A 27,346-nucleotide genomic window follows, 5' to 3' on the forward strand; every position below is an offset into this window, starting at 1 on the left:
GAATGGGGGGGAAAAAACATTTAGTGTTAATTCAATACAGATTGGCATCCCTGGATCTATTTCAATCTGGATTACTCTGAAATCTTCCTATTTGTTGATTTTCTTTCTTGATAAACTCGGCAAACAAGCCTTTATGACCTTGCTTTCAATTTATCATATACAATGTATGGGAAATAAAAAAGTTTTCTTTCCCTTCTCAAGAAAATTATATACTTTCAAAGGATCTTTCCAAAATTGAGCACTTTTTAAGATGATATAAAAGCCTGAATTATTTATTCATTCAGAAAAAAAAAAAAAAAACTAAGAAGCACATACTAATACGAAGAAAATTCTTCAACAAGAGCAGAAATAAACTTGTAGCCCAATCAATACAAGAGTAACAAATTAAATCAATATTGAAAAAATTTTAAAGCCTCCAAACTACATTTCCAAAGGTGCTATAGATTTTGAATCTTGAAAGCTAAGTTATTCTCTGCTTTTATTGATAGATATTACATTGATATCTATGATACATGCAATGAGAAGCAACTGATCCTATTGTTGGATTGCCTAAATTTTACAGCAGATTTAGAAATATTCAAAAGTTCATGTAGAAGTTTCTTTTTGCGTAACTGCTCACTTCATTTGTAGATAAAACATGACAATTAAAATCCAATGTCAGTATCATTTATTTGTCTTGGAGCACTTTTAATTTGGGACAGATAATTGTGAATTATTTCCCTCAATTTATAAAAGTCTTGAGTAAAAAAAAGTTAAACTTTTAAATCAAAAATACCAATACTGACACCATACTTGTTCTTTGCATACTATACAAAGATACTGATATTGTTTTCTACAAAACAGTATTACCAGTAGTTTAATATATTCTCACATTATTTCAGGACTTAGGACTAAATAATCTTTATTTTTTTTGCAAAAAATTTAACATGAAAAAATTAATTACAAGTGTTTGAAACAAAATTCTATATGATCAGATTATATTCAAAATATTTGTATCCAACATGACAACATAATTTTTTTAGTATTGTCACTTTGAATTGTTTTCTATTAGAAAAGAATGGGAAGCAAACATAATTGGAGTGTTAAGATGCCTCCACTCATTGTTTTTAATGGTTTTGCCAATGGCAATAAAAAATTTCAAGCTGAAAATTGTATTTCTACATATTTATTTTAAATATATACAATGTACTCAGATGCAATGGTATTATTTGTAGCGTTGTTGCGATGACAAAAAATAGAAGGCATGTTCTAATTTACACAGTTTTTTTTATTCCACATCTTCATCATGCATTCGTCGAGAAGCCATGGTAGCAGCCAATCTCTAAAATAAAATTAACATCAAATATTATTAGAAACACACAGCGAAAAGGAAATTTATATGCTCTCCTGCAATGACCAGCATGCATACATCACCAAGTGGGAGAATCTAATAAATCAGTACAAGTCAAGACAAACAATACATCCAAACTCATTAGGAATAAATACTTTATAAATGATTAATCTAAGAACTCACTTCAAATATTCTGAGTTCTACGTGAACGATCAATGTTAATGTAACCAAATTTATTTTAGAAGAGCTGACAGATGTAATAATACTAGAAGTTGCAACTTAATTATTATCCTTAATTTAAACATTACGAAGATAAATGCTAATAAGGAATGTTTCTTAATCTGTTATGGAAATATAATTAAAGTCATTATTAATAAAAAATAAAATTTCAAATAAAAATTTCTTAAAAATATACTTTTAAACAGTGCCCTATATTATTGTATCTTAAAGCTTGAAGTAAATTTTATTTCAATGCTTTAGTCATCTTCAAAGATATAAAATCAACAATATAGAGAAAGAAAGGAGCGATTTATTGAAAAAGAAAATCACTATTTTCTACAATTTTAAATACAACATAGGAAGGAGTAGGTAAATACATCTATTACATACACATTTTAAGTATTGTAAGAATGTAAATTATATGCAAATGATATAAATTTAATAATGTTACCCAGTATATAAACTAATTAAAATCTACGGAATGCATTTCTCATACTTGTTTCTTTATAAAGTTTAAACAATTGATTATACTAAGTTGAAACCAAGTAAAAAAACCCTATTATTCCGACTAATGGAATCTTTAATCTCACTCTATCATTTTCTTCAAAAATAATTAACATTTCAGAAAAATCTGATCAAAATAAATCAAGAAATTATCAACTCTATAAAATAATATTTCTCCCCCATTAAAAAAAGCTAGCACATTACACAATACTTGTTAACCTTTAGTTTAGTCGAGGAAAATCATTAATATATCTACTGAATCTTTAAAAGAAAAATAAGAATGCAGTCATATTTCTCAACTCGTTGAAAGATCCGAGATTAATTTAAAGTAAGTAGGATAATCTTGTCTTGCTGTCCCCCTCAGGGGGGGGGTCACCTTCAAGTGGGTACAGGTGTCCCAATCCCGAAGTTCCCAGACATCTTTACTCTTTAGTTTTCTCTTCCTTGCCTTTTTTTCTCTTCCTAGTCTCCCTAGTTCATTCTCTCTGCTTCGTCCTTCCATTCCTCGATGGTAAGCAAGGGAGCTCTCCACAAGAAGCTGATGTCGCTCTGTTTGCTTCTTGCTTCTCGTGGACAACCAAAAATCCCACATGTTTGCCGTACATGACAACCCATCAGACAGGTGGTACATTTCAATCCCTGATGTATCAATCGGCTTGTATCCCAGCCATTTGACTGGACTGCCCAAGGGGATCTAGCGAAGGCTTCACTTCTTGGGCTTGGCATTAACGATGGTCACTGTCCCTGGGGCGACTCTCAGCATATAGGTTCTGGCTAGCATCATGGTAAGCGCCAAGGTTGGAAATGTCTAGAGCCAGTGGAAGCCATCCCTTGTTGGGATCTATGATGGACTGTGCTGTCGGGCCTGAACTATTGTCCTTTTTTTGCATGGGTCTTTTTTTTTTTTTTTTTTTTAAACAGATCCCGATAAGTCAATTAACATTGCACAAACTGAGCTTGCGAAATTTCTCCCAAAATTCTTAATTATACTTGGTAAAAACGATAAACTTAAAAACATGTAACCTTTTTTTGATACAAAAGTATTCAAAGTACTGCTGGGAACGTCTTATCTGTAAAGAGGTTAGATTTCTTAATAGAGTCTGATGATTAAACAGCGAGAGCAACTTCTAGCAATAAAGAATTTTGGTGATGCCCTAAAAGAAGTATCTGGCCATACAACTCTGAATTATACCAGAGGTATCATATTTAGAATGGATCTTGTTACAGTGAATGAAGAATTTGTTTCCGAACTGTAGTCATGCCGTATAACATTAAAAAAAGATTGCAAAATAATTCTAACCAAGTATATTATTTTAACATTTGCTACTCGTGTGCTTCCCAGAATGATAACGGCTGGATTTAGAAGTTGCAATGTATGCCCTTTTGTGCTAAACACGGTGCGTTATTTTAAACGCCACAGGTTTGGGCATATGAAAACTACACTCATGTCTAAAATTAAGGTCACAAACATAAAATCTGCGAAAAATGAAAAACTATTCACTGTGTTGCCACGAAATTTGGCACAGAGATACACTACAATAGAAGAAGAAAGAACATAGACACATAACATGGAAAATATTTTAATTGGGAATTAAGAAACAGGTTATATCAGAAAGTGTTACATTATGAATCAGAGATAAAGCATTTATCTTGGCGGAAGCTTGTCTAATATGGAGTATGATCACCGTGCACTGCTACACAGGCTTCAAAATGAGCTTTCATACCGTTTATGAGGGTGCCAATAAATGCTTGGGGCAACGAATCCTATTCTTCCAAAAGTGCAGCTTTTAACTCTTGGAAGGTATGGGGGGGGGGGGGTACGCTGTGCAAGGGCTCTTCCAAGACAATCCCAAACATATTCAGTAGGATTGGGATCCAGAGACCTCAACTGCCAGTTCATACGTCGAATATTCTCTTCAAGAAAATCATGAACGATCTGGGCTCTGTGTGGATGCGCGTTATCGTCCATAAACATGAAGTCTGGGCCAAAGCACCCTGGAACAACCTCAAATAGACTTCAAGGATCTCCTTCCTATAGCGATGTGCATTGAAAGTAACCGCATCGAAGACGTGCAATGGTGTACAACTGCGCAACATTATGCCACTCCAGACAAGGATTCCCCCTGCCACCAAATCTGTCGATTTCTTTTATGTAGGAGGGATGATTGCGAGTTCCTCGTTCTTCCCAGATGAAGATTCAACAAGTGTCATTCGGCGTGGTAAATCTCGACTCATCACTGAAAAGAGCATGGCCCCTATTCTTGCTGTGCCCAAGACTGATGTGTTTGGCACCAGAACAACTGGGCTTTTCTGTAGGGTGCAATCAAAGGGATGCACTCAACTGGCCGCCAGACATAAAGGGCCCGCTCTGCTACCGTCTGTACACTGTTTGTCTCGAAATTCTTATTCCAGACGCAGCAGCAAGGTCACGAGCAAGTTGAGGAGCCATTGTCAGCCTATGCCATCGTGCGCTTAATGCCAAATAACGATCCTGTGCAGGCGTCATTGCTCAGCGACAGTCTTGGCTGGCCTTCCTGGTTACAGTACCACTTGTTTGGAATCGATTCCACAACCTGAATACTACTTTCGGTGCCACTTTGTAACCATCAAGCCACCTGCGTCCAAGACTGCCCTGCTTCAAGTCTGCCAACGGCTGTTCATCTCAAGGAATCGTCAACGATTTTGAGAACTCATTCTCGCTGGAAACAGGTTAAATTTTTTTGTTTTAATGTAATATTCACAAAATTGCAGGCAAAAATCCCAGATGCCTAAACGGTCTAATTTCAGTAGTTCCTCAAAAACTATTGCTAAACATCTTTTTTCCCCCACAACATAGGTTAACATCGTGTTACCAGTCCTTCACAATATACAAAATATAATTTGTTTAAATTTTACAGGTAGCCATTTAGAATTACTTTGAAAAACATTTTTGTGACCTTAATTTTGGATACGAGTGGAGTTGCTGCACTTCTTCTCGATGTCCACAATGTTCTGAAACTGGCCACGATGACACTCCTTGCAAAGCCCGAAAAATGTGTTAATTGTAATGGTAGTCATCCTGTTTATTATAAATCCTGTCTCAAGTGGAAAATTGAAAAGGAAATTCAGACTTAAAATATCTAAAAACATCTCTTTTGCAGAAGCTAGGCAAATAGTTGAAAATTGAACTACAAAGGAAAATCTCCCATACAGCACAGCATTAAAAGGAATGACTTGTTCGAGCATGTAAACTGAACTGATACAAACTCAAGAAAACAGTAGTCCATTGCAAACAATCTCAAAGCTCTTCCTTCTCCAAATTGAAAGACTGCCTTGAAATAGTAAAATCTAACAAGTCTTCCATAACTAAAGAAAATAACACACTAAAAAAACCAAAAACCTTTAAGAACAGTTCCACAAAAGAAAAGAGGAAACCTATTCAAAACCGAAATGAACAGAAGGAAACGCGTAAATAGCAAAGATGTTGAGTTAGAAATCCATCCATCATATCGCAGTGAAATGGATCCAAGCGATGAAGCAGAGTCGACACAGCCAACTCAAAAGTTTTCAAATCTAAATTTTTCAGAAAACCAAAATAACAAATATTAATATAGTCTCTTGGAATTGCCACGATTTTCAAGCCCATAAAGAGGATATCAAATATATTATTAACAAGTATAAACCTGTTTACTTGGGGATACAAGTAACATTTAACTCCATGTGCCTATCCCAATTTTAAAAAGCATGTTCTTTAAAGAAAAGATAATGAACGAAATTATAGAGCATCTGGTGGAGTTGAATCTAACTACACATCATTTGCCAAGTAATGAAGTTGTTTTAAACACAAATTTACAGGCAATTGCTGTCCAAATGCAGTTGAAAGTACGAACAACAATTTGCTCTTAATATCTGCCCCCAAATGAATATATTGAACAATGAAATTTAAATCAATTAATAGAACAGTTGCCAGAACTTTTTTTTTTCATTTAGGCGATTTCAACGGGCATAATCCTATTTGGTGTAATGATGATATTAACACTAGAGGAAGGCAAATAGAAAAGTTGATTGATGATCATTGTCTCTGTATACTTAATGACAATACTCCCACTCACTTTCACCAAGCTAGCAAAACATTCTACATGATTGATCTTGCACTTTGTTCTTCCTTTGCCTCTTACTAGAAGTTCTCCATGGATTCAAATTTATACAACAGTGATCCCTTCCCTATCGTATTGACGTACATTCACAATTTTTTTTTATTTCCTAAAAGACCTGTGAAATATATTAATGCAAACTGACCATTGTGCAACTTAATATGTCAACTAACACCCAATACAATTGATGATATTTCTACTGATTTGGCAGTCACACATGTAGCCGAGCATATAATTGCAGTAGCAGATCTCAGTATTCCCAAAACATCAGGAAACATACTAAAGTTATGCAAACATGGTGGAATGACAAATGCGAAAATTGTAAAAGAGCACTAGACAAGGCATGGAACACCTTCAGGAGATATCCTACCACCCCAAAACTCGTTAACTTTTAAAAATAAAAACAAGATCTGAACTTCATAGAATCCGATGCATTAGTCAGGAGCAATCCTTTCATTCAGATGTCAATTCCATTCAAGGACAAATATCTTCTAAAATCATGTGGGACAAAAAGATTTTTGGCTGTTACTCAGATTCAGATAAAATATCCTTTTTAAAACTGAATGGACGAGTAATTTCTAATGCAAAAGAAATTTCTAATCTAATTGGACAAACTCGAATATATCAAGTGAATTTTATCCAGAATATTTTATTGCTTTTAAAAAACAAACATTGGAGTTTTTGCCTTCATATGGGGAGGTATATAATACTACTTTTAAATTTCATGAATTGAAAAATGTATTAAAAAATCTCATACTAGAATCTCAAATCTAGAATATATTACGATATGCTGCAAAATCTAAGCGATTTATCATTTCGGGTACTCTTAACTTTAACAGAATTTGGATATAAAGATTCTTCAACTTGCTGGCAAAAATCAATAATAATTCCTATTCTGAAACCTGGGGAAGATCGGCAAGATTCCACTAACTATAGACCAATAGCCCTTACTAATTGTCTTGGTAAACTAATGGAACGTATGGTTAGTTGCAGACTGATGTATGTCTTACAAGAGATAAACTGGATTTCCCCTTTCCAAAGCAGCTTTCGCAAAGATAAATACATTGGATAATTTACTGAAAAGAAATGAAAATGACTTGAAAAGAAATTGCATGCAAACACTAAATATTATAAAAGTCCTGTCAAACACCTCTTGGGGAGCAGATAGAGCCTCTTTGATTAAGATATGCAAATAATACACTCAAAGCTTGACTATGGGGTACCAATATATGGCTCAGCTACCAAATCTACCTTGAAATTATTGGATGCAGTACATAATCAAGGAATTCGTATAGTTACAGGAGCTTTTAGAACATCGCCAATTCAAAGTTTACTAGTTATAAGTAGTGAGCCCTCCTTGGAACTCAGGCGGAAATGACTTTGTTTATCCTACTGTTATAAAATTACAAGTATTGAATACCATCCACTGTGCAACAAGTTTCTCAATCCTATATATGGATTGTTATTCTCTCTAAAATCGTCTTTCATGCCAACTTTTGGATTCCGTATAAGAGATATTTTATGATCATTCAAAACTGAAGATTTCCCGATTGTTTTAAATATTAGTGGTCCACCTCCATGGCAAGAGTCCCCCTTTCATTTTATAAATGATTTTAAACACTTCCTGAAACCATCAACATCAGATATGATGTTTCAGAAATATTTTTATGAACACAGATAACAGTATCATTCTTTTTGACCCATTTATACAGATGGTTCAAAATGTGGTAATCATGCCGGCTCAGCAGCAGTTTTCCTAAAATGTAACAATATTCAAAAGACTTCACCCTTTCTGTTCCGTCTTTACATCCAAACTTTATGCAATATATCTAAGCCTTCTAAAAATTACAATGTCACCCACCCCCTCTAAATTTATTACATATACCGATTCTAAAAGTTGTATTGCAGCTCATAAGAATACGTCATCAGAAAGTCATCCTTTAATTCTAAATAGCTTGCACATATACATCTCTCAAAGATAATTTTGCAATTAAATTCTGTTGGATTCCTGGGCATGTCAGAATTTGGGGAAATGAAAAATCTGACAAAGCAGCAAAAAGCTCAACCATGTTGAAAGAAAATTTTGTTCTATCACCCAATGCATTAGAAGCAATAAAAATTATTCTATAAATTTTGACAACCTGCATGGGAAAAGCTATCTACGAATGAACTATTTTAAATACAGCCATCTGTCAAAGGTTTCAAAATTAAAATTCTGCCCAGAAAGAAAGATGCCATTTTCACAAGACTTCAAATGGGTCACACCTATTTGGCCCAAAAACATCTTTTGCACTCATCACACACCACTTCGTAATAAATGCAATTGCCAACAGTTCTATATGAATGCCAATATTTTAATACGCAACGACAAGTTCATTTTGGAGAGACAGTTTTTAACTTAAATAACTATTTAAGTGATAACCTTCTTTCAAATATTTTTACCTTTTTAAAAGATAACTAAATCCAATGTAAAATTTGAATATCTTTCTTAGAATGACTTAAATTTCAATACGGAAAACATGCTATACAAATGACGCAGAATGATCAAATCTGGTCCTTGCACCATAAAATCAAACCAACCAACTACTCTTGCCTTTCCTTATGTATCATATGTCTAAATACTATTTCAATACAGCTGATGTCTAAATACTATAATAAGATAATAGGCTAACAAGGGCCTTTAAAAGAAAAGATTAAAAGGTTTCATAATGTAAGGAAAAATCCCTATTGGTAATATGCGTCAGCTTGTAACAGTAAAACTGCAACCATATTTATATTGCTAGTTGAGAAGAAGTTGCATATTAAAAATTTCTAAAAATTCTCATAATATTGTACACAAAAATGTTTGGTGTTACATTTTTAAAAATCTGCTTCAAATATTAAGAACAATTAAAAAGCAAAAAAACCAACTTAAAACTTAGGATTATGAATAAAATTAAAACATCAGGCTCACTCAAACAATTAAAATAAAATCAAGACCTTTTTGAAAGGTAGAGCCATGCTTAAATTTTGCCAGGAGTTGCATCATGATTAATAGCATTCATCTTTTTTAAAAGAAAGGATTTAATTCACATTCAATCTTCTAAAAGATCGTCATCTTAGTTTAATAATAAAAAGTTCCAAACAAAACAAAAATCAAATTTTTGGCATGTAACTGAAAGTTTATCGAGAATTTTCATCAAGAATGTTTCGGATATTTATGTATAATCAGCTACTTGCTTTAATATAAAAATAATAAGAAATGGATTTTTCCCCCCCAATTGATTATTTGAAATATCAAAAAAAAAAAAAAGAAAAAATTTATTCTAACAAATTTTTAAAAAAGAAAGTGTGGAAGGAGATGAATTTACTTTTCTTTGTTACAGAGGCAATTTTTCTTTATTAATTTAAAATATTTCAATAGAAAAAAAAATAATAAGGATTAGTATTTTAGTAATTTATGAAATATAATTCATTATGAATATATTCTCCCAATATTATTTTATTTATCCACCACGTTCGAAGTTAGGAAAGTTAAACTTGCATTTCATTTGTTAGTTACAATAGTATTTGAAAGAAGCAATGATAAACAAATGAAATACAGAAAACGCATAAATTATACACATAAAATAAAAGTGAATGCGAAACCGTAAAACATTTAGACATACCTGGCTAACTATAGGCAGTCGTTGCATCAGCATGTGAAAGATTGGTGGAGGAAGTTGAACTTGTAAAACTTCAATTAGGTGTTGTGGCTCTCCACATACAGCCAAAGCAGTACTCAGATGTTCAATTCCATTTTCAATATCACCTAGAAGGGAAAGAAGTTCAAGAACTTGTAGTTTGAGCATCAAAACATAAATAATAAAATCTTGAATTAATTAGCTGAAAATTTAAATATTTTCAAGCAAACTAGGATTTACATTAGAAGATTTACCACCCAAATTTAAAATAAAAATCCTTAAATTTTCCCTGTATGTATTTGAAGTGCAAGAAGAAACATGGGAACACTCGTCTACTAGCTAGAATGAAATCGCGATATCTAGTTATAACAACTCTTGTGATATAACTTATTTAAAGATTATTTAACAAAAAACAATACAAAGCAAATTTCAAAAACTTTCCAAACGTAAATTTCTGTGGCTTCAGCATATTTCTTAATCCTCAGTTTCATTCATTTTTTCTTTGCATTTGTTTGTTCTCAGAAATTTATTCTCAGAAATTTTTAGATTCATAAAAAAGATCAGCTTCATTAAAAATAAGTATAAACACAAAATAAAGAAAACTATGAATATTCCAATACTTATTTATTTAATGCAACAGTAGTAGCAGATTTTTCTTCTTTTTTTTTTTAATCTTTATCATATTTTTGAGAATAGCAAACATTTGAAATCTGAGATTTAGCAATTAAAATTGACTGTAATGTCGAAATGTTCATCGAACTTCTAAAATCTGTTTTGTTTCTACGAACAAGACTGAATATATGTTCGCAGGAAGCATTGCTATGTCAATATCCCTAGCACACATTGTCCTAATCTGCTGTATAATAACTGATTTAGTGGTCCCGTTTCTTTGGCTAATGCTGCCCACTGCTCATCAATTCTTTCTAAATTTAACACTTTTTCAGGTACATCAGTAGCTTGGTAAAATAAAAATTCAGCTTCAAGCTTGTCTAAAGCAGGTATAATCTGGTCGAATCCAGTTTGGTTAGGATTTCATTTGCGGGGAAAGCGTGGAGGATCTTCAGATCTGCATCTTGGCAGAGAAGTGATACGTCTCCGCATTGAGAGCGCGCCCTTGTTCTAAGCGCAAGTCTACCGACTGACGAAAAGCAAACTACATTCAGTATCTGAAACTATAATTTTTCAAAACCAAAAATAGTATTTTTTTTTAAAATTACATTTGGCAAGCAGATTATTCAAATTACATAGGGAGAGTGGGAAATACAAAAATAAAACTGTCAAACTTTAAAAAAATCTGAGTTTTCTGATAATTTTCGGACTACCGGAGTAAACCGATAAAAACTGGAGAAACTCCGATTAAATCCGAGTACTTGGCAGGTCTGCAATACCCAGGACATTCGACACATCTCATCACCATATTGCTTGTATGCTGCATTTCAAAATATAAAGTGCCCGACTTATTTCAGTGTTCATTGGAAGATTTTCTTTAGTATACTTGCATTAAACCAATCATCATTTTCACTGCTTGGCCTGGTTTACAAAATTCTCATGACTTTCTGAAATTTTATAAGAAAATGTAAAATTTTCGAATGTGCTACATTGCATTGATATTGTAGGTAAACTTGCATACTTGTTAAAAATTTAAATTTCCTATTAAATACTCACTTTTTCATCCATTTTGTTTTCGTGATTCAATTACAATGAAAGATGTTAAGCTACATTTGATAGCGCAGCCATATTCATATTAATCTAGATAGTTTTAATCCAGACCAAAAAAAAAAAAAGTGCAAAATACATCCAATATGAAAAATAACTTAAGTGTTTTCTTACAAATGGGGCAAGAAATTCTATGAACATCAACTCCATTTGAAAATATGGAACAATTTTGTATTTTCCAAAGAAGAGTTAATTTTCTATTTCAGATCTGACAATATTAAATGCTGTAACGATTTATACTTAATGATTATTTTAGCATAAATTTGAATATCTTGTTTCAGGACTAAAGAAGTTTTTATAATATAAAATGAAAATTCTAACCGATCACATCGAGTAGCATTTATTGTACTTTAAATATATAAAATATTATTTAAATTTTGTTAGATTATAATTAATGGTATGTAATACATTACAATAACATTTAAACTACATTAAAAAAAAAGACAACTATAAAACAAATAACTCCCCTCCTATTATTAAGTTCAGTATTTTTTTTTATAAAAGCAAATTTTTAAAATTCAAAAGTAATCAATTGCAAGAAAAATAATCACTCAAAAATAAAAATTTAACAAAATATTTTAAATATACCTTGAGCCAAAAGTTCTTCCCCAAGTTGTACTTCTTGAATGAAAAACTTTTGCACAGATTCATAATCCTTCAGTTCAGGAATCTGAAATTCAAATTAAGGTTAAAAAGAATATGAAATGAAATACGAAAGAGTGGGAAAAATATTTAGAACCCAATTCATTGTTGTTTTTCACTTAAGGAACTTTCTAAAAACCTGTCCATGAGAACAGTTAATGCAATTCTGATACAAATAATATATTCAAGAAAAAACATATTTCAAGTTCACTGGAACAGCTGTATTTACTATGTTAAAATTATCTATTTAATATTTATTTTTCTTAAATTTACTACAGGACTAATTATTATTAGGAAATATTACAAGAATGTACTATTTCCTAATTATTAAGAAAGTTATTTTATTTTTAGTTACAGGAATATATTTCTAAAAAAACTTATAGCCTTGAGCAACTCTTACTCTAATTAACAAAATTTAAGATATTAATTAAAAGAGCATACAAGGATCTTGATTAAAATTGTTTGATTTTCTTTTGTAATTTGTAAAATTATATCCAAGGGTGAAAAAAAACCAAGATTTTTCATAAAGCAGAATCCTTAATAGACATTTTAAAGATATTTCTTTAGCCTTTACCAACACAATAAAAGAAAATATAAAAATCACTTAAATATAAGCAAAAGACTAAAATAATGGTGTTTCAAGAATAAATACCAAGCAGCATAATTACCTTAGAACTGTTTAATTTAGCTTGTTCCTTCATGAGGAGAGCTTTTGCCCGTCCTAAAATGATAATGTTGAATATGAATTGGCTCTTTAATTTATTATCACTTAAAACTTGCACCACACACTTAAAATAAATATTACATAAAAATATCTTTCAATTAAGGATAAGTACCATTATCAAGGGTGATTTTTATTTTAATTTCCAGAAGTATTGAGATTAATTAAAGTAATAAGTAAAGGCGAAAACTAGCTCTTATGATAAAATAAAGAAAAATGAAGCATACTATTAAAAAGCTAGGCAGTGCGGAAAGAAATTCGCAATTTTAAAATATGCGAAAAATTCTATTAATTTTTTTCTTCTAAAGATGGAAGTTTTCGATAAATTAAGCAATTTTATTTCTCTTTCATAATACATTATCACTACGATGCAATGACGACTCCACCTCCGATTATAATATTCAAGATAATTAGATCCTTTATAATTTAATAAAAGTAAACATTCTACAAAAAAAATGCAACATTCAAACACAATGGATTATTAACTATTCATCTAATAACATCAGAAATTAAAGCATGCATTTACTTAGTAAATGCGATTATGTACAGGAAATATCAATTAATATTTAATAACTCAAATATATATTTAAAAAAACACTTCGCTTTCATTCTAGACAAATTAGGAAACAAACCATATTCATATAACAGGAAAAAAGATGCATTTAATAATATGAAAAGAAAACTCACGATCCCTAAGATTTTGTTTGAAGTTTGGGTCACTTCGTCTTTTTCTATCAAAATAAATGCAATAACCAATAAAAAGAGTTCCACAAACACCGGCCGCAACTACTGCAGTTTTAGACAACATTTTTTGAAAATTTGGTTAAAATTTAATCGCAGAACATAAAAATTATTCCACACAGTTAAAAATATATATATAAACTAATACGAATAGCGATAAAAATGTGCAAATATCGAGAGGAGTAGGAAGAGAAAAGGAGAGGGGGTTTATATCATGATGATTTGTTATTCACTTCATTTCAAAGTAGACAATTTCCAAGGAGTTATGAAACATGTGGATTTTTCCTCTTATTTGATGATATAATAGGAATATTTGTAAAACACTTGTAGTATTGACATAATTTCTTTAAAAAAGTTATCAAATACCAGAAAAGAACATTTTAAAAGTATCTTTGAATTATTTCATTGGACTGGTACTGATAGTTTCATATCTTCAGGAATTTTTCAGTTCAGTGTTATGTGTAAAATAAATAGATAAATAACTTTTTGAGATGGACATAAAAATGCTCTCCAGAAAATATGATTTGCAATCCCACGTGAAGTATATTAATTTATTTGTGCATCTATTTACAACTTGCTTTTTACGATTTTTCCATTTTTTTTAATGGAAAATACAGTTTTTCTCGAAAGTTTTGATTCTGAACCTTTCCAAAGAAGATGAAAAATCAAAGAATTAAGATTAGAAAGAAAGGGGGTTATTAGGGTCTACATCCAGCCAGCTAAAATCCATCCAGTAAACCACACATGCGCAAAAACTCTGCACAGTTGCAGCCTCTGACATTGTGTCGACTGTATGTCCCGTCAGGGCATTGGACGCTGTTTCAGCACAGAGGCAGTATTCCTTCTCCGCAGGCGTGGCTTTCTATTGCGCGCTATTGAACTTGCTTACCTCCAGAAGATCACGTGACTGCAAAGTGACAATGGGAAATAATTGCGCCGATGGGACAATTACTTGCTATTGTCCGATTGAGGTCACGTGATATTTCTCAGGTAGGCGTGACCTCGTGTGAATGCTACTTCATTGATGATAACTTTTATTGACGTCATATCATTAAGCCAATGAAAACCGTTGGAAGTATTCTGTGAATAGTGTTATTCGGTGTATACCAACATGTGTTCTCCTGTTTTGATTGTTATGTGAAATGCATTGATTATCTTTTTATTCAAATTATTTAGTATTCCGCTTATGTTTGTTTTATATATTTTTTATTTCATAAATTAAAATGTCGGAGACATTAACATCTTTATGTTCTGTGCTTCTGAGAGAATATTTTGGTGAAATAGTTCAGCAAGTAGGAACATTTTTGATGAAACAAGTTTCATCATGTCCTCTCATTTGGATTAGAATAAGTATTGGTTTACCTCTGGACAAAGTAAGACTAAATTAATATGCATTTACTTTACCTCGTTTTTTCTTAAATTTGTTATTAGTTGTGATCTTTTCTCTTTATAATTAGTAACCTTCATTCTTCTACCAATTTTTCAGATGTTCAAAAATTTGGTAAATTCATTGACTTCTCTGCCTTTTTAATTTGTTTCCATAATCGATATACAGTTATAATTCTCTATGCATTTATATTAAATTATTGTAAAAGATAATATTGTTAAATGCAATTGTTTTTTAACTAATTTTAGAAATCATTGATAAATTATATCATTTAACTATAAAAAGTTAATGCATTTCTGTGTCATAATGAAGTTAATAGGCGCCTGGGGTATGATATGTTTTTTGCTCTTAATCGTCACCAATGATTTCATAAATATAGGAGATGTCTGTGGTGTGGCAATATTTCCTCGCTCCTTAATAATATTTTTTTTTTCTTTTTTCCAAAAGATGCTATAAATGTTCTAATGTTTTGCCTTGATATTGTCGTATAAGACAGCCACATGGGCTGTCAATACCTCGCTTGTCCTCTAATTGCTACATCATTGATATGTACTTCTGTAATGATTGCCTCAAAAGTTTTCAAAAATAATAATTTTTTTAAAAAGTTTGTCATGAACCTTTTTTTTTTTTTTTTTTTTAATTATTTCAAAACATTGTTGCATAATTATTCCTTATTTTTGTATTCCTTCATAATATTTATGTAAAATAATAAATTATTGGTTAAATATTTTTATAGGTAAAATCATCACTCTGTGTACTTATTCAGCATAACTTTTGTGAATTTGTGGAAACTGAAAAAGGCCATGTTGAATATGCAATGAAACAAGAAAGTGTGCTACGATTGTTGCATTATGAACGATATGCTTATTGTTCACAACTGCTGTAAGTTTTATGTTTTTATTTGAATTTCAATAACATTTTCTCCTTTTGACTTTGTTAGTGATGTTTCCTATTTTTTTATATTTTTTATCATTCACATTACATATGCGTTTGAATTCATCAAAATTATATAAATATCTGTCTTTTTTCTTCCAAGAAAACTCTTGCAACAGGCTGTAAAAATATCAACACAGTTATCTTTGAAAAAAGTGATATAATATGATATAAAAGTGATATTTATATGTTTAAAATTTGTATTAAAAAAACTGGATTGGTAATTAACCAACTGGTGCTTTCTTTGTCTTTTTTTTTTTTTTTGACTACTACCTATCTTCTGCTTTGCTTTTCACATTATTAATTTTAACCTTCCAGCAGGTATGTTATATTTACCAACCGGAATGCATGTATTTCTCTGATGTATTATTATAAAATATAACTTTTTAAGAGGCTATTTATTAAAATTAGATTGTAATTGGGTAAAATTTTATAATATCAATTATTTTAAGCAATTTTTATTTGAAAAATAGTGGAAAGAATGTAATTATAAAACACAAAAACAATATAAAATGAATTGGGAATAAACTGACTGACTTGAAAATAAATGAAATTGCCAGTAATCCAAATGAAATATTTATATTTGTAATACAAAACTGTAGACATATTATATATGAAAGCCAAAAGTCAATTTCATATTCACTTCATTGCAATCTGAATAGATATGCTTAACTGCTCCAAACATAAAATTTCTGCAAAATCTGACATCTAAATCTTGCAGTTCTAGTATGCTTGTCGTTTTTGCAGATTTCCTTTTTATTATTATTATTCTTTGTTGAACATATTTTTTATAAGAATGTTCACCAATAATTGTAGGTATTTCTTTCTTAGCAGATTTTCTTTATTATTTTTTAAAGCAACATATAAGAAAGAAAATACAATGAAAACTTCTGTCAGTGGTTATACATATCTCTGAAATGTTAATACCAAATTTACAGAATTCAATTAATTTCTTGAATTTCTAATGTTGACTAATAGTTCAACAGATGGAGCCGCAAGAATAGTCAATGTCATGCTTTCATGGCATCCTGTGGTAAAGTGATACAAAACAAAATTCTCCTTTTGTCTAACTCTCACATATGAGCAACATCTGAAAGATTAGAGCTTTTTGCTTTTTACTGAATTACCAATTTAATATGATCTACTTTATCTTTTTTTTTTTTTCCCTTCAAATTTTTCATTCAAATGAAAGTTGATTCATTATTATTTAGAAATTAATTCGGATAAGAATCATTGTAATTAAAAAAAATAGGTTCTTATCTATTAGTGTTAAATATTTTTTTGTGCTATTTCATCCCCTAGCTTTTAATTTTGCAGTTTCTGTGCTATTTTAAGCTAGTGTTATTGGATTGATTGGTAAAAAGAAGAAAATTGGGGCTTAGAAACCTGTCATCAATATAAGCAAAACAATTAATCTAAGAATTTTTTAAAAATAGATTTTAAATGGTAGTTATTAATTATATTTAAAATAGAAAAAGGTTATATGCATAAGCATTCAAGAATATTTTTTTAACTAATAAAAAATAAAAATTATTTACTTGTAAATAGAGCATTTAGATGTTTTTTTTTTGTTTGTTTGTTTTCCCCCTTTTTTCAATTTCATCATTTTAATCTGAGTAATCCATTATTTATCATTATTTTTACCATTTGTAATTTTTATATTTTCTAAATGAGGTTTTCTTTCTTAATAATATATTTAATTGGTTTTTTCTTTTTTAAATATTTACTCAACAGATTTGGTGACCCAGCTGATCTGTTAGTTGAAGAAATACTTATTCATGGGAAACTAACTATGAGCGAAGCAATTCTGAAAGTTGTTGAACGATTACAAGATGCAAAGGATACAACTGGAGTTGGTAATATGCATTATTAATTTCATTTTTGATGAAAGCCTGATTTTCATTTATGCTTTCATTAACTTTATAAAAATAAAAGAAGCTTGCTTTAATGAATTTTGCTGTTTTGAAATTTTAATGTTCATGTTTTATTATTTTTTAATAATTCTTCATTTTATTTTCTTATTATTATTTTGTCCATCTAATATTTTTACAATGGGCATTACAGATTATTCTACTGAAGAAGTATGTCAAAAATTTAGATTGCTCATTGAAAATCATTATCTAATTCGTTGCCCATATTCTCAAAGTACCGAAGATAAAAAGATACCAAATCTTTCCATTACAGAAAATGAAATGTTTGTTATTCCAAAGGTATGTTACTTTTATCTTACCTATCAACTCTGAGTTGTAGCATTTTAAGAATAATTTAGCTAGAAGGACTTTTCATTTTGAAATTATATAAGGGCTATTTTGATATGAAATGATTAAAAATTGTCAGATGATTAATGCTTATTTGGTCACTTAGTTTATGATCCACAATACTTTAATATATATAAAGTCTATGTACACAGTTAAATTAAATCTAAAAACAGATTGTCACTATCTATATAGTAGTTTCAAACAATCTCCTATCATTTATATTTATAACATTAAATGGTGTCTTTCAAATATTTCTTAAATATAACATTAAAAGTTATTTAGAAATAAAATGGATTGATATTTTTGAACAGATGTTTATTGACACCTTAAATATATTTGGCAACTGAGACTCAAGTATTTAAGGCTTTAGTTTAGAATTTTTCATACGTTGTTTCTTCTTTCTTTTCTAAGTCATGTCAATGGTAATTAAATTTCTGATTTTTTTATGAAAAATCTGAATGAACTCTTATTAAAATCAAATACTCTTTCCTCTTATGTAATTTTTTTTCCAGTAAACTGATAGTCAAGTGATTTTTTTTGTTTTTTTTGTCTAAGTATATGTTTTTAACTCCATGATATATATATACACACACAATATTTTAAAAATTTGGAAAATTCCTTGAATGTATTTATAGTATAAGGTATATCTTTTAGAAATGTGTGGCTATATCTCTTTGAAGCAAGAGAATTAATCAGTTTTGCTTGCTTACTTGTTTAATTATCATTATATTCTAAAGATAATGCCTTTTGTTAATAAATGACCCTGTGTTTTATTTCCATATTTTGTCTTTATTTGAAACCTATAAATGCACTTTTTAAATGTAAGAATATTAATATTTTGACTGTTTTTAAATGTAAATGACACAGTACATTTAGAAAAATCATTGTTATATATTTTTTGCATTTCCAAATTTTTCTAATTATTTAATCTTATAGATCAATATGGCTTTATTAGAAGTGAATCCAAGTGAAGAACAAGCAGCAAAACGTCCGAAAATTGAATTTCCTGATAGTGAAATTTATTGGAGGATAAATTTTGATAGGTTTCAACATTATTTTAGGTAATTTTTTGTTCCTTTAATAAACAGATACTAATTTTTTTACTAGTGGTTTTTATTATAAATCTTTTAAAATTCTCAGATATTTTAAATATTTTAGAATGAATTTTATTTTATGCAATATTGTACATATTTTTAAACTCTATTTTATGTTAAGGATTTTTCTTGTTCACTCTGTCCTATGTCCATCCAAATGTTCAAATATGTTGCATTTCCATAATGGCAGTGATTTTTTTTCTATCAAGTAATTTTATGAATTGTTGCTTTAAATTTGCAATCTGATTAACATGGTTTGCTTGTTAATGCATATTTTATAAAATTACTTTTTTCTTTAGATTTTTTAAAAAAGAAAAATTGATTTATTGTGCATTTATAAATCCATGGCTTAGTAATTGTATGCGAGGTAAGATAGATATTGATGCTAAAGGCACTAATCTTATGAGTTGTCATCAGAACAAAACATTAGTGCGTGTATACTTGCATCATTTTTTATATGAAATATATTAAAGGGAAGAAAAATTAATTTCATGTCCTGGATGCCATCTATATGTACTAAACCACTGATAAGAACTGGGGTGAAAAATTTATATTATGCCTCAAGCTCCTGTTACCTTCATTTAATCATTGGCTTTAGTTTCGTGATATTAATCATATGCATTAATATTATTTATTGTTAGCTCTTTGCAATTCAAAATATTTTATATTGACTAACGAATCTGTGGTCAGATACAAAATTTAAAGTCACTATAATAAAATATGAAGTTAGTTTTCCCTATGGAAGTTATATGTACACAGTAATTAAATTATGAGAATAATTAATGTTTTTATTTTATTTGGAATAATGATATGAAATTCAGAAAAATTATTCAATAGCTTTGTTTTGGCCCTTGATAGCTCGGCTTTTAGAAAACTCAATCATATAAAAATGAAACACAAACTCTTGAACTGTATCTCTGTTCCTTTATTCTCAACACTCCCAACACACCCTCTCTCTGGAATTCACACATACACTCAAAAGGTTATATGATTTCACCACTTGGTGGCGCTACAAAATTAGTAGGCGGAGCGTTTTGCTGACTTATTGGCCCCAACAAGCTTGCTTTAAAAATTGAAAATTATTTAAATTTATTTATGATTCTAAAAATTTTAAATAATTAATAAAAATAACTAATTTTATTTTAAGCAAATCAACTGTTAAAGTTACATTGAATTTGGATAAAAATTATGAATTAAGAAATCTAATGCATTATGTAAGTTTAAAATGATACTTCATCTAAGAGAAATATCCTTCAAAAATGTATGATTTTAAATAAATTATTTTCTTGTCAATCTTCTAATAATAAATTTTATGTGTGAAATTTCTTTTGAACTATTGTTTAACAAAAGGGCAATTATTTTGAACTATAGTTCTAGGCCTGAAATTTCCATGAATGATTATAAATTACAACAGTTACTTCTTTTGTATATGATTTTTTTTATTACAACAAAGTGATTTTAAATAATAGAATATAATAGCTTTAAACTGTAGTTTTTTTTTAATTGTTCCGAATGCATTTTGGAACTTTTATTAAATATTAAAATAACTTTTAGACTTACTTATTTCTAAAAATATTTTATTTTTTTATTAAAAAAAGTTTTTTTATCATTTTGGTTTTAAAATTCAATTATATTAAAAAAAAATTTAGTACTTTTTTGTATAGATTTCTCAAATTACCATTCCATTATATGTCTTTTGTTTTCGAATGACAGTTTACCTTAAGGGGCCTGCATTCCATATGATGAAAATTGCTAATTTAAATAATAAGTAAATAATTTTATTTGTAAATTGTACAGATTCTACTGCAATTTTTTTTACAGAGATGAAGCTATTATTTCAGCTTGTGCTAGTCATTTTGACGACAAATCGGCAGATGTAATAAAAGCGATATTATATGAAGCTGATCTGAAGTTGAGAACATTATCTCCTACAACAAATCCTATTCAGTATTATGATATTGTGAAGAGATTATCTGCAATTAGTACTGTTAAATCCTCAGTATGTATTGTACAAATCTTTCATTGTTACTTTATTTTATTATTGCCATATTTTGTGAATTTAATGTATAAAAAAGTAATATTGAATATTTGTTTTTAAAAGCCATGAATTGATAATAGCATGATGAAATTTTAAGTCACTAACAGTTCTCTGGAAATTCAGAGTCATGAACAGTTTTTGCTTATTTCCTATTATTAATTTTTGTGCATATCAATGAACTGATGTGTTAATTTTTATATTTAATATTAAAATTTAAGTTTGCATCAGATCCAAAATCTTATATTTAAATTTAAAATTTGTTTATTATGTACTGTGTTTCTTTAATAATATTTACATAATATAAAATATTACAATACTAAAACATTCTTTTTTTGAAAAATTATTTACACCACTGTAACTAATTCATTTTGAAGTTAAACTTTCAGCATCAAAATTGATTAATTTTAAACCCAAAATGTTTGGAAAAGTTTTAAAAAACATTTTTTTTTTTTTTTAGGTCAATCAAATATTATGTTCTATGCTCACTCATAGTCAAGTGAGTAATTAAATAATTTTTGTATCTGTATTGCAGGAATTAAATGGCCTGCTTGTTAATTTATGTGAAGGTACAAGAAGTTTTATTTCCAAAGCTGATGATCGAGGAAATGGTATGTATGTTGTAAACATTTTTAGAATTCTGCAGAAGATAGTTGAAGAAATTGCAGCATCTGTGATACGAGATGGCTTTGGATCAAAGTGTGCAAGAATATTCAGGTATAATAAAAATTTTAACCAATTTTGAGAATATTGCAAAGATTTAATAAAGGTTTGATTTAAGTTAATGTGTACTTTGTAATGCATGATTGAATTTCTAATAAGTTCTTATTCTTATGATATTTTTTTTTACAAATTTTGAATGATAAAATATGTTATTAAAAGTTAAAAGAATGTTTGATTGATTACCTATTAGGCTGCAATTCAGTGAGACAGTCAGCAAATTGATTTTAATATTTTTTATAAGGAAAAATTGTAACATTTTTCTAAGAATGATAAGAATGCAGCAGGTTTATTTAATTTTATGTCTAGCTGGTACAAATTTTGTGCCAATAAAAAGTTAGAATTTCATTTCTTTTGCAAAAATAATATATTCAGTCACACTATAGATAGTTTTATTTGCTAATCCTAATGCAAATTCCTAATCCTAATTCTGTTTACAACTGACAAGTTTATTGTCAATATAAAAATTCCAAAATATATATGCAGTGACAGCGGACAAGAAATTGGCAAAATCACAAGATCTTTTCTTTTAACATCTTGAAAAAAAGATGCAAAAAGGGAATCATTTTCCTGTTTTATCAGATAAAATCTCCATCTTTAAATAATTCATGTCTCGTGCACCCATGAACTAGAGTGTGTGTGTGTGTGTGTGTGTGTGTATGTTTTCTTTTAAGAGGTTAAAAATTTTCTTTCAAGCTTATAAACATTGATTGATTGATTGATTAAACATTGAGATTTGATTTTTAATCCGAAAAATAAATGCAAACACTTCTTTCAATTTTATATAGAATTCTTTTGGATAAAAAAGTATTAGAACCAAAACAGATAGAAGAACTTGCTATGCTTCATCCAAAAGATACTAAAGAATTTATTTTCAAATTGATTGAAGAAAATTATGTGTTATCTCATGTAAGTGATATTTATTTTTTTTATGTTATTTGAAACTAGTTTCATATATGTTGAACGATTTATTTATGTAGTTGATTTTTCATGATAAATAATTATCTATAAAAAACTTTTTCCTTGGTTATTTTTAAATCAATATTCAGGTTATAAAATATGACATTTCTTATTTACAAAAGTGTAAAAAGTTGTTTTTATTTAAAAATTAGTTCCCCCCCCATAAAATCAATTAATATATTTTTATTTTTACTGCATCATGGTTGTGTTTGTAGTAATTAAAATTATTTCACAACTTTACCATGCTAATTAGCGATATAGGACCTATATTCTCTGTAATTCAGTATTTGTAACACCATTTTTGAATATTAATTTTAATTATATGTATAAAAATTCTAAATAATTAATTTCAGGTATTAAGGTCTTTAAATAAACAATTATTTGAAGGATACCGTGAGACATGTTTAATTAGACAATAATACTATAAATTCAGAATTCGATCCTTTATACCCAAATAAACATGTGTCAGTTTCTTATGTGTTTTGAGATTTCTTTATGCTATAATAAATTGTTACCATGCATTAAAAAAAGTGTGTGAATGATGTTTTATCGTTCATTAGTGCTTCAGTGCATATTATTACCAATGCACCAGATGAAGAGTAAATGCAATATAAAATTGTTTCAGCATTTTTCCATAATCAAAGACCCCAAACAACTTTTGATTTATAGGTAACATTACCAAAGTATGGAAGAATTAATTGTAACTTCTCATAGAAATGGGACATCTGATGATAGAAGTAATTAGAACATTGGTCTAGGATCTTGTTCACACTATTTACTACCTTTTGAACAATTAACGATAATTTGTCTTCAGAGTGTAGAGACATGGAATGAGGAGTGTTACAAGAAACATTCATTTTATCTTGATGGAGAATCAAATTAATTTGACTTGGAAAACTTTAGCATTTCTTTCCTCTATAGTAATGCTTACTTATACCTAGTTCACTTTCAAATGAAATTTATTTCATTGCCCTTTACAATCCAAATCCTCCAGCTTTTAATTTTGCAGTATTTGCTGAACTGAAAAAAGCTTTGGGGTGTCTGTGATTCCAATCAAACTTTGATATGATATATGCAGTTCATTGTTTCCAGAAAACTCCCAGAATTTTTTGCATTTACTCACTTGGTATTTATAGATCAATATTTACAAATGCATTAAAAATTGTTGTTACATTAAAGTTTTTCATTTTATTAACTCATTATTTATTGCATGATCCTGTTATTTTTATTGCTGTATATTTATTTTCTAGGCTGACATTTTACTTTCTTGTCAGCTAATGTATTCTTGTATTAACTTCTAAACAATGTGCTAAAAAAATGCATATTGAAAAGTTACTGTAAAATTTTCTTTTTTTTTATAGGAATTACCAAAAGGTTCAGATTTTTCCCATGGGCAAATATTTTATCTTTTACGCATTGACATGAATCAGGTAACAATTTTTTTCTTTTATAAATGCGGTAATCTATATCTCAATTTCTAAGAAATACCTTAATTTTGTATAATTTCTTAAAAAGTATATATAGTAAGGATATCTAATTACATCAGATATCTTAAAATTTTAAATTATCTTCCCATGCTTTCAACTCACATTTTTAAGTAACTTCTGTTTTATTTTATGTACCATGAATAACAATAACTAGGAGTAATATACTCCATTATGTGCAATTTCCTGTTTTGTTTCATCTGTTAAAATATTTCAATTTATTAAAATTCATTTGCTAATATATATATGTATATAATGATACCTTTTAATCTAATTTAAATCATAATTAATTTCCCAATTTTTATCTTAATTTACTCCATATTAACTTCATTGTAAAGTGTTCTCTTATTTTCTGATCCAATTCCTACTTTTTTTATTTAATACATTCAAGATGCACTTCGTAAAACTGCTAATTCAACAGGTCTCACGCTCTGAGAGAAGGGATAAAAATGCTCAATGTTTACAACGTTCTTATAAAATTAAACCACCTAAATTTCCCTATCCTAAATCTACTCATGTCAAAGAAATCCCTATCAAAATCTCATTGTAAAAACCACTGAAGGGAAAATTTTGGTCTCTTTTGCTCTTGCATCATGATGTAGAGTGACATATTTCTTACTACTTATTCTTGTACATTAATTATGCCCTTTGGGATGGAATAAATTGAAGTTAAAAATTCAAGTGTCTTCTTTTTGGCCATGCAACTGCTAAAATATGTTTATATTCATGTTCTAAAATATGTTACTTTTATTCTGATTCAATACATTATTATCTTTCTATAACAGGTTTCTTAAACTGCAGGTCCCAACTTCTTAATGTTAACTGCATGTTTTTGTCTGATTTTTCAATTAAATTTATAAAACCTTTATGAAATTTGTATTTTTTCATATATAAATAATTAATTCATGATTGCTTTAAAACTAAATAGAAATTGGAAGACATTTTTTAGAAATTTTGTTCAGTAACAAATTGTTTTAAACTTACACGTTTTCAATTGTGTTATCACCATTTCTCTTAAAGGTTTGCCGTATGTTGCTGGAAAGATGCTATCAAGCTCTTTTCAATCTCGTCACCTGTAGTGAAGCTCAATACCAAGAGAATAAAAGACTGTTGGAAAAAAAACAAAGAATCGATGCTATTGTTGCTTCTTTGAGAATTAATGGAGCTGAAGAGGAACAAATAGAAGAAGTATTTTATTTTCAGATTATCTATTTTTAAAAGTTTTATCTAAGTTTTTTTATCACTTGGCATGGAATACTTACCTTTCGTAAAATTCTAACTATATAACTTTGTGTTCTTTATTCAAATAAGAATTCAGTTCCTTGCCACAATTAAATGTAATTTTGATTTTTTTTTTTTTTTTTAAACTCATTACTTTTTAGTAGAATGTGAATGAATATATTATCTATTATTTTAATTTGTTTTTAAAAATTTTAAATACAAATTTGACAAACTATGAACAGAAAAAGTTATCTTAATGTGACTATGCTTTGTATAAAATTAATTTATATTTATCAGAAATATTTTCTTTATACATTTATTTAAGCATCACAATTAAATTCTTACATATAAAAGAGTCAATTTTTTTTATATGGAAAAATTTAATAACAATAAGTGGTTAACAGAAAATATCTCTTCATGTTAGTGTTTAAAAAGTTCTAAAAGAAATTCAATTTAAATTGAAATTTTAACTTCCTTCATAATTTTTTCCCTACATTTGTATTTAAAAAAAAAAAATGTACTTTGGAAAATTCTTGAGATTTTCCTTCACCTAATTGCTGCTTACATTCCATAAAAATGCATCATTTTCAACAGCAAAGAATTACAAGTCCTGTAAATCTTGGTTACTAATTATAGAAAATTTTATTTTGGACATTTGTATCCATTACCATAATATAGTATATTGATTTTCTTTGAACTGATGTTTTGATTTTTTGCAGGTGCAACAAATTATTTCACAACCAGAAGAAGCTGTGATAACTAAAGTATCCCATGTAACACAGAAAATAGATTCTAGTCAAATTCAGTTGGCTGAGATGATTTCCATTTTGAGTATATGGCTGGATTATACGAAAATAAAATAAAATATTTTATTAATTTTGTGACTCTTTAATAAGCAAATGAATACTTTACAAAAAAGTTTATTTTCCAGAAAAACTGAATAAATTTCTAATTTGCAATGACTATTTTGCATAATAATCTCCTACTGTCAGCAGCATTTGAAATATTGGGAAATCTATTATTAATTCAGTAATTTCATATATTATAACTAGGAACATTTCCCACTTATAAGCTAACTACTGGATACAGCAAAAAATCCCAATCTCTTTAAAATTAGACAAGGAAAGAATTATCATTTGGCATTCTTAATAGGCATCTGGCTTTAAGAATTTAGCTAGTTTCAATAAAATCATAAGCAGTAAACACTTTCAAATGTACTTATATTTTTTCTCTTTTTGGCCATCAGTAAATTTATCAAGTACATATTAAAATTTTTAAAATAATAAACCTCTGAAACAGGATGATTAGCTAAATAGGTTATTTCAAAATGATCACACATATCACAGCAGTGTAATATTGCCCATAAATAAATATTCTTTTATTTATTCTAACTTCATAAAAAAAAATTTGAGATTAACCTTACCTAAATTTATTACAAAAGTCTTTTAAATCTAATAATACCAATTAAAGTAATCTTCTAAAGAAATATTTTCTATTCCACAATATTTAATAGGCTTTAATTGACTAAGAGGAATGTTGCAATAATTTAGCACCATTAATCAGAATAGACTGTTCAAATAAAAATT

The 27,346-nt window shown here is 28.8% G+C and overlaps 2 protein-coding genes across 2 annotated transcripts; one reads left to right on the forward strand and one right to left on the reverse strand.

Annotated features, from left to right (window-relative positions):
• Window positions 1-1,149: 1,149 nt before the first annotated feature.
• Window positions 1,150-13,872, reverse strand: LOC129975485 (mitochondrial import receptor subunit TOM20 homolog). Its single transcript, XM_056088549.1, has 5 exons — window positions 13,615-13,872; window positions 12,875-12,927; window positions 12,153-12,234; window positions 9,834-9,976; window positions 1,150-1,321 (listed from the first exon to the last, which is right to left on the reverse strand). The coding sequence occupies exons 1-5, from the start codon at window positions 13,733-13,735 to the stop codon at window positions 1,268-1,270; spliced, it is 453 nt and encodes a 150-aa protein (XP_055944524.1). The 5' UTR covers window positions 13,736-13,872; the 3' UTR covers window positions 1,150-1,267.
• An 891-nt stretch (window positions 13,873-14,763) lies between these two features.
• Window positions 14,764-26,641, forward strand: LOC129981307 (DNA-directed RNA polymerase III subunit RPC3-like). Its single transcript, XM_056092088.1, has 11 exons — window positions 14,764-15,041; window positions 15,792-15,937; window positions 17,723-17,844; window positions 18,053-18,198; window positions 19,183-19,307; window positions 21,162-21,339; window positions 21,911-22,092; window positions 22,884-23,004; window positions 24,417-24,485; window positions 25,560-25,727; window positions 26,480-26,641. The coding sequence occupies exons 1-11, from the start codon at window positions 14,892-14,894 to the stop codon at window positions 26,621-26,623; spliced, it is 1,551 nt and encodes a 516-aa protein (XP_055948063.1). The 5' UTR covers window positions 14,764-14,891; the 3' UTR covers window positions 26,624-26,641.
• Window positions 26,642-27,346: the final 705 nt, after the last annotated feature.

This window comes from Argiope bruennichi, chromosome 1 (assembly GCF_947563725.1).
Source record: "Argiope bruennichi chromosome 1, qqArgBrue1.1, whole genome shotgun sequence".
In the NCBI taxonomy this organism is placed as follows: domain Eukaryota; kingdom Metazoa; phylum Arthropoda; class Arachnida; order Araneae; family Araneidae; genus Argiope; species Argiope bruennichi.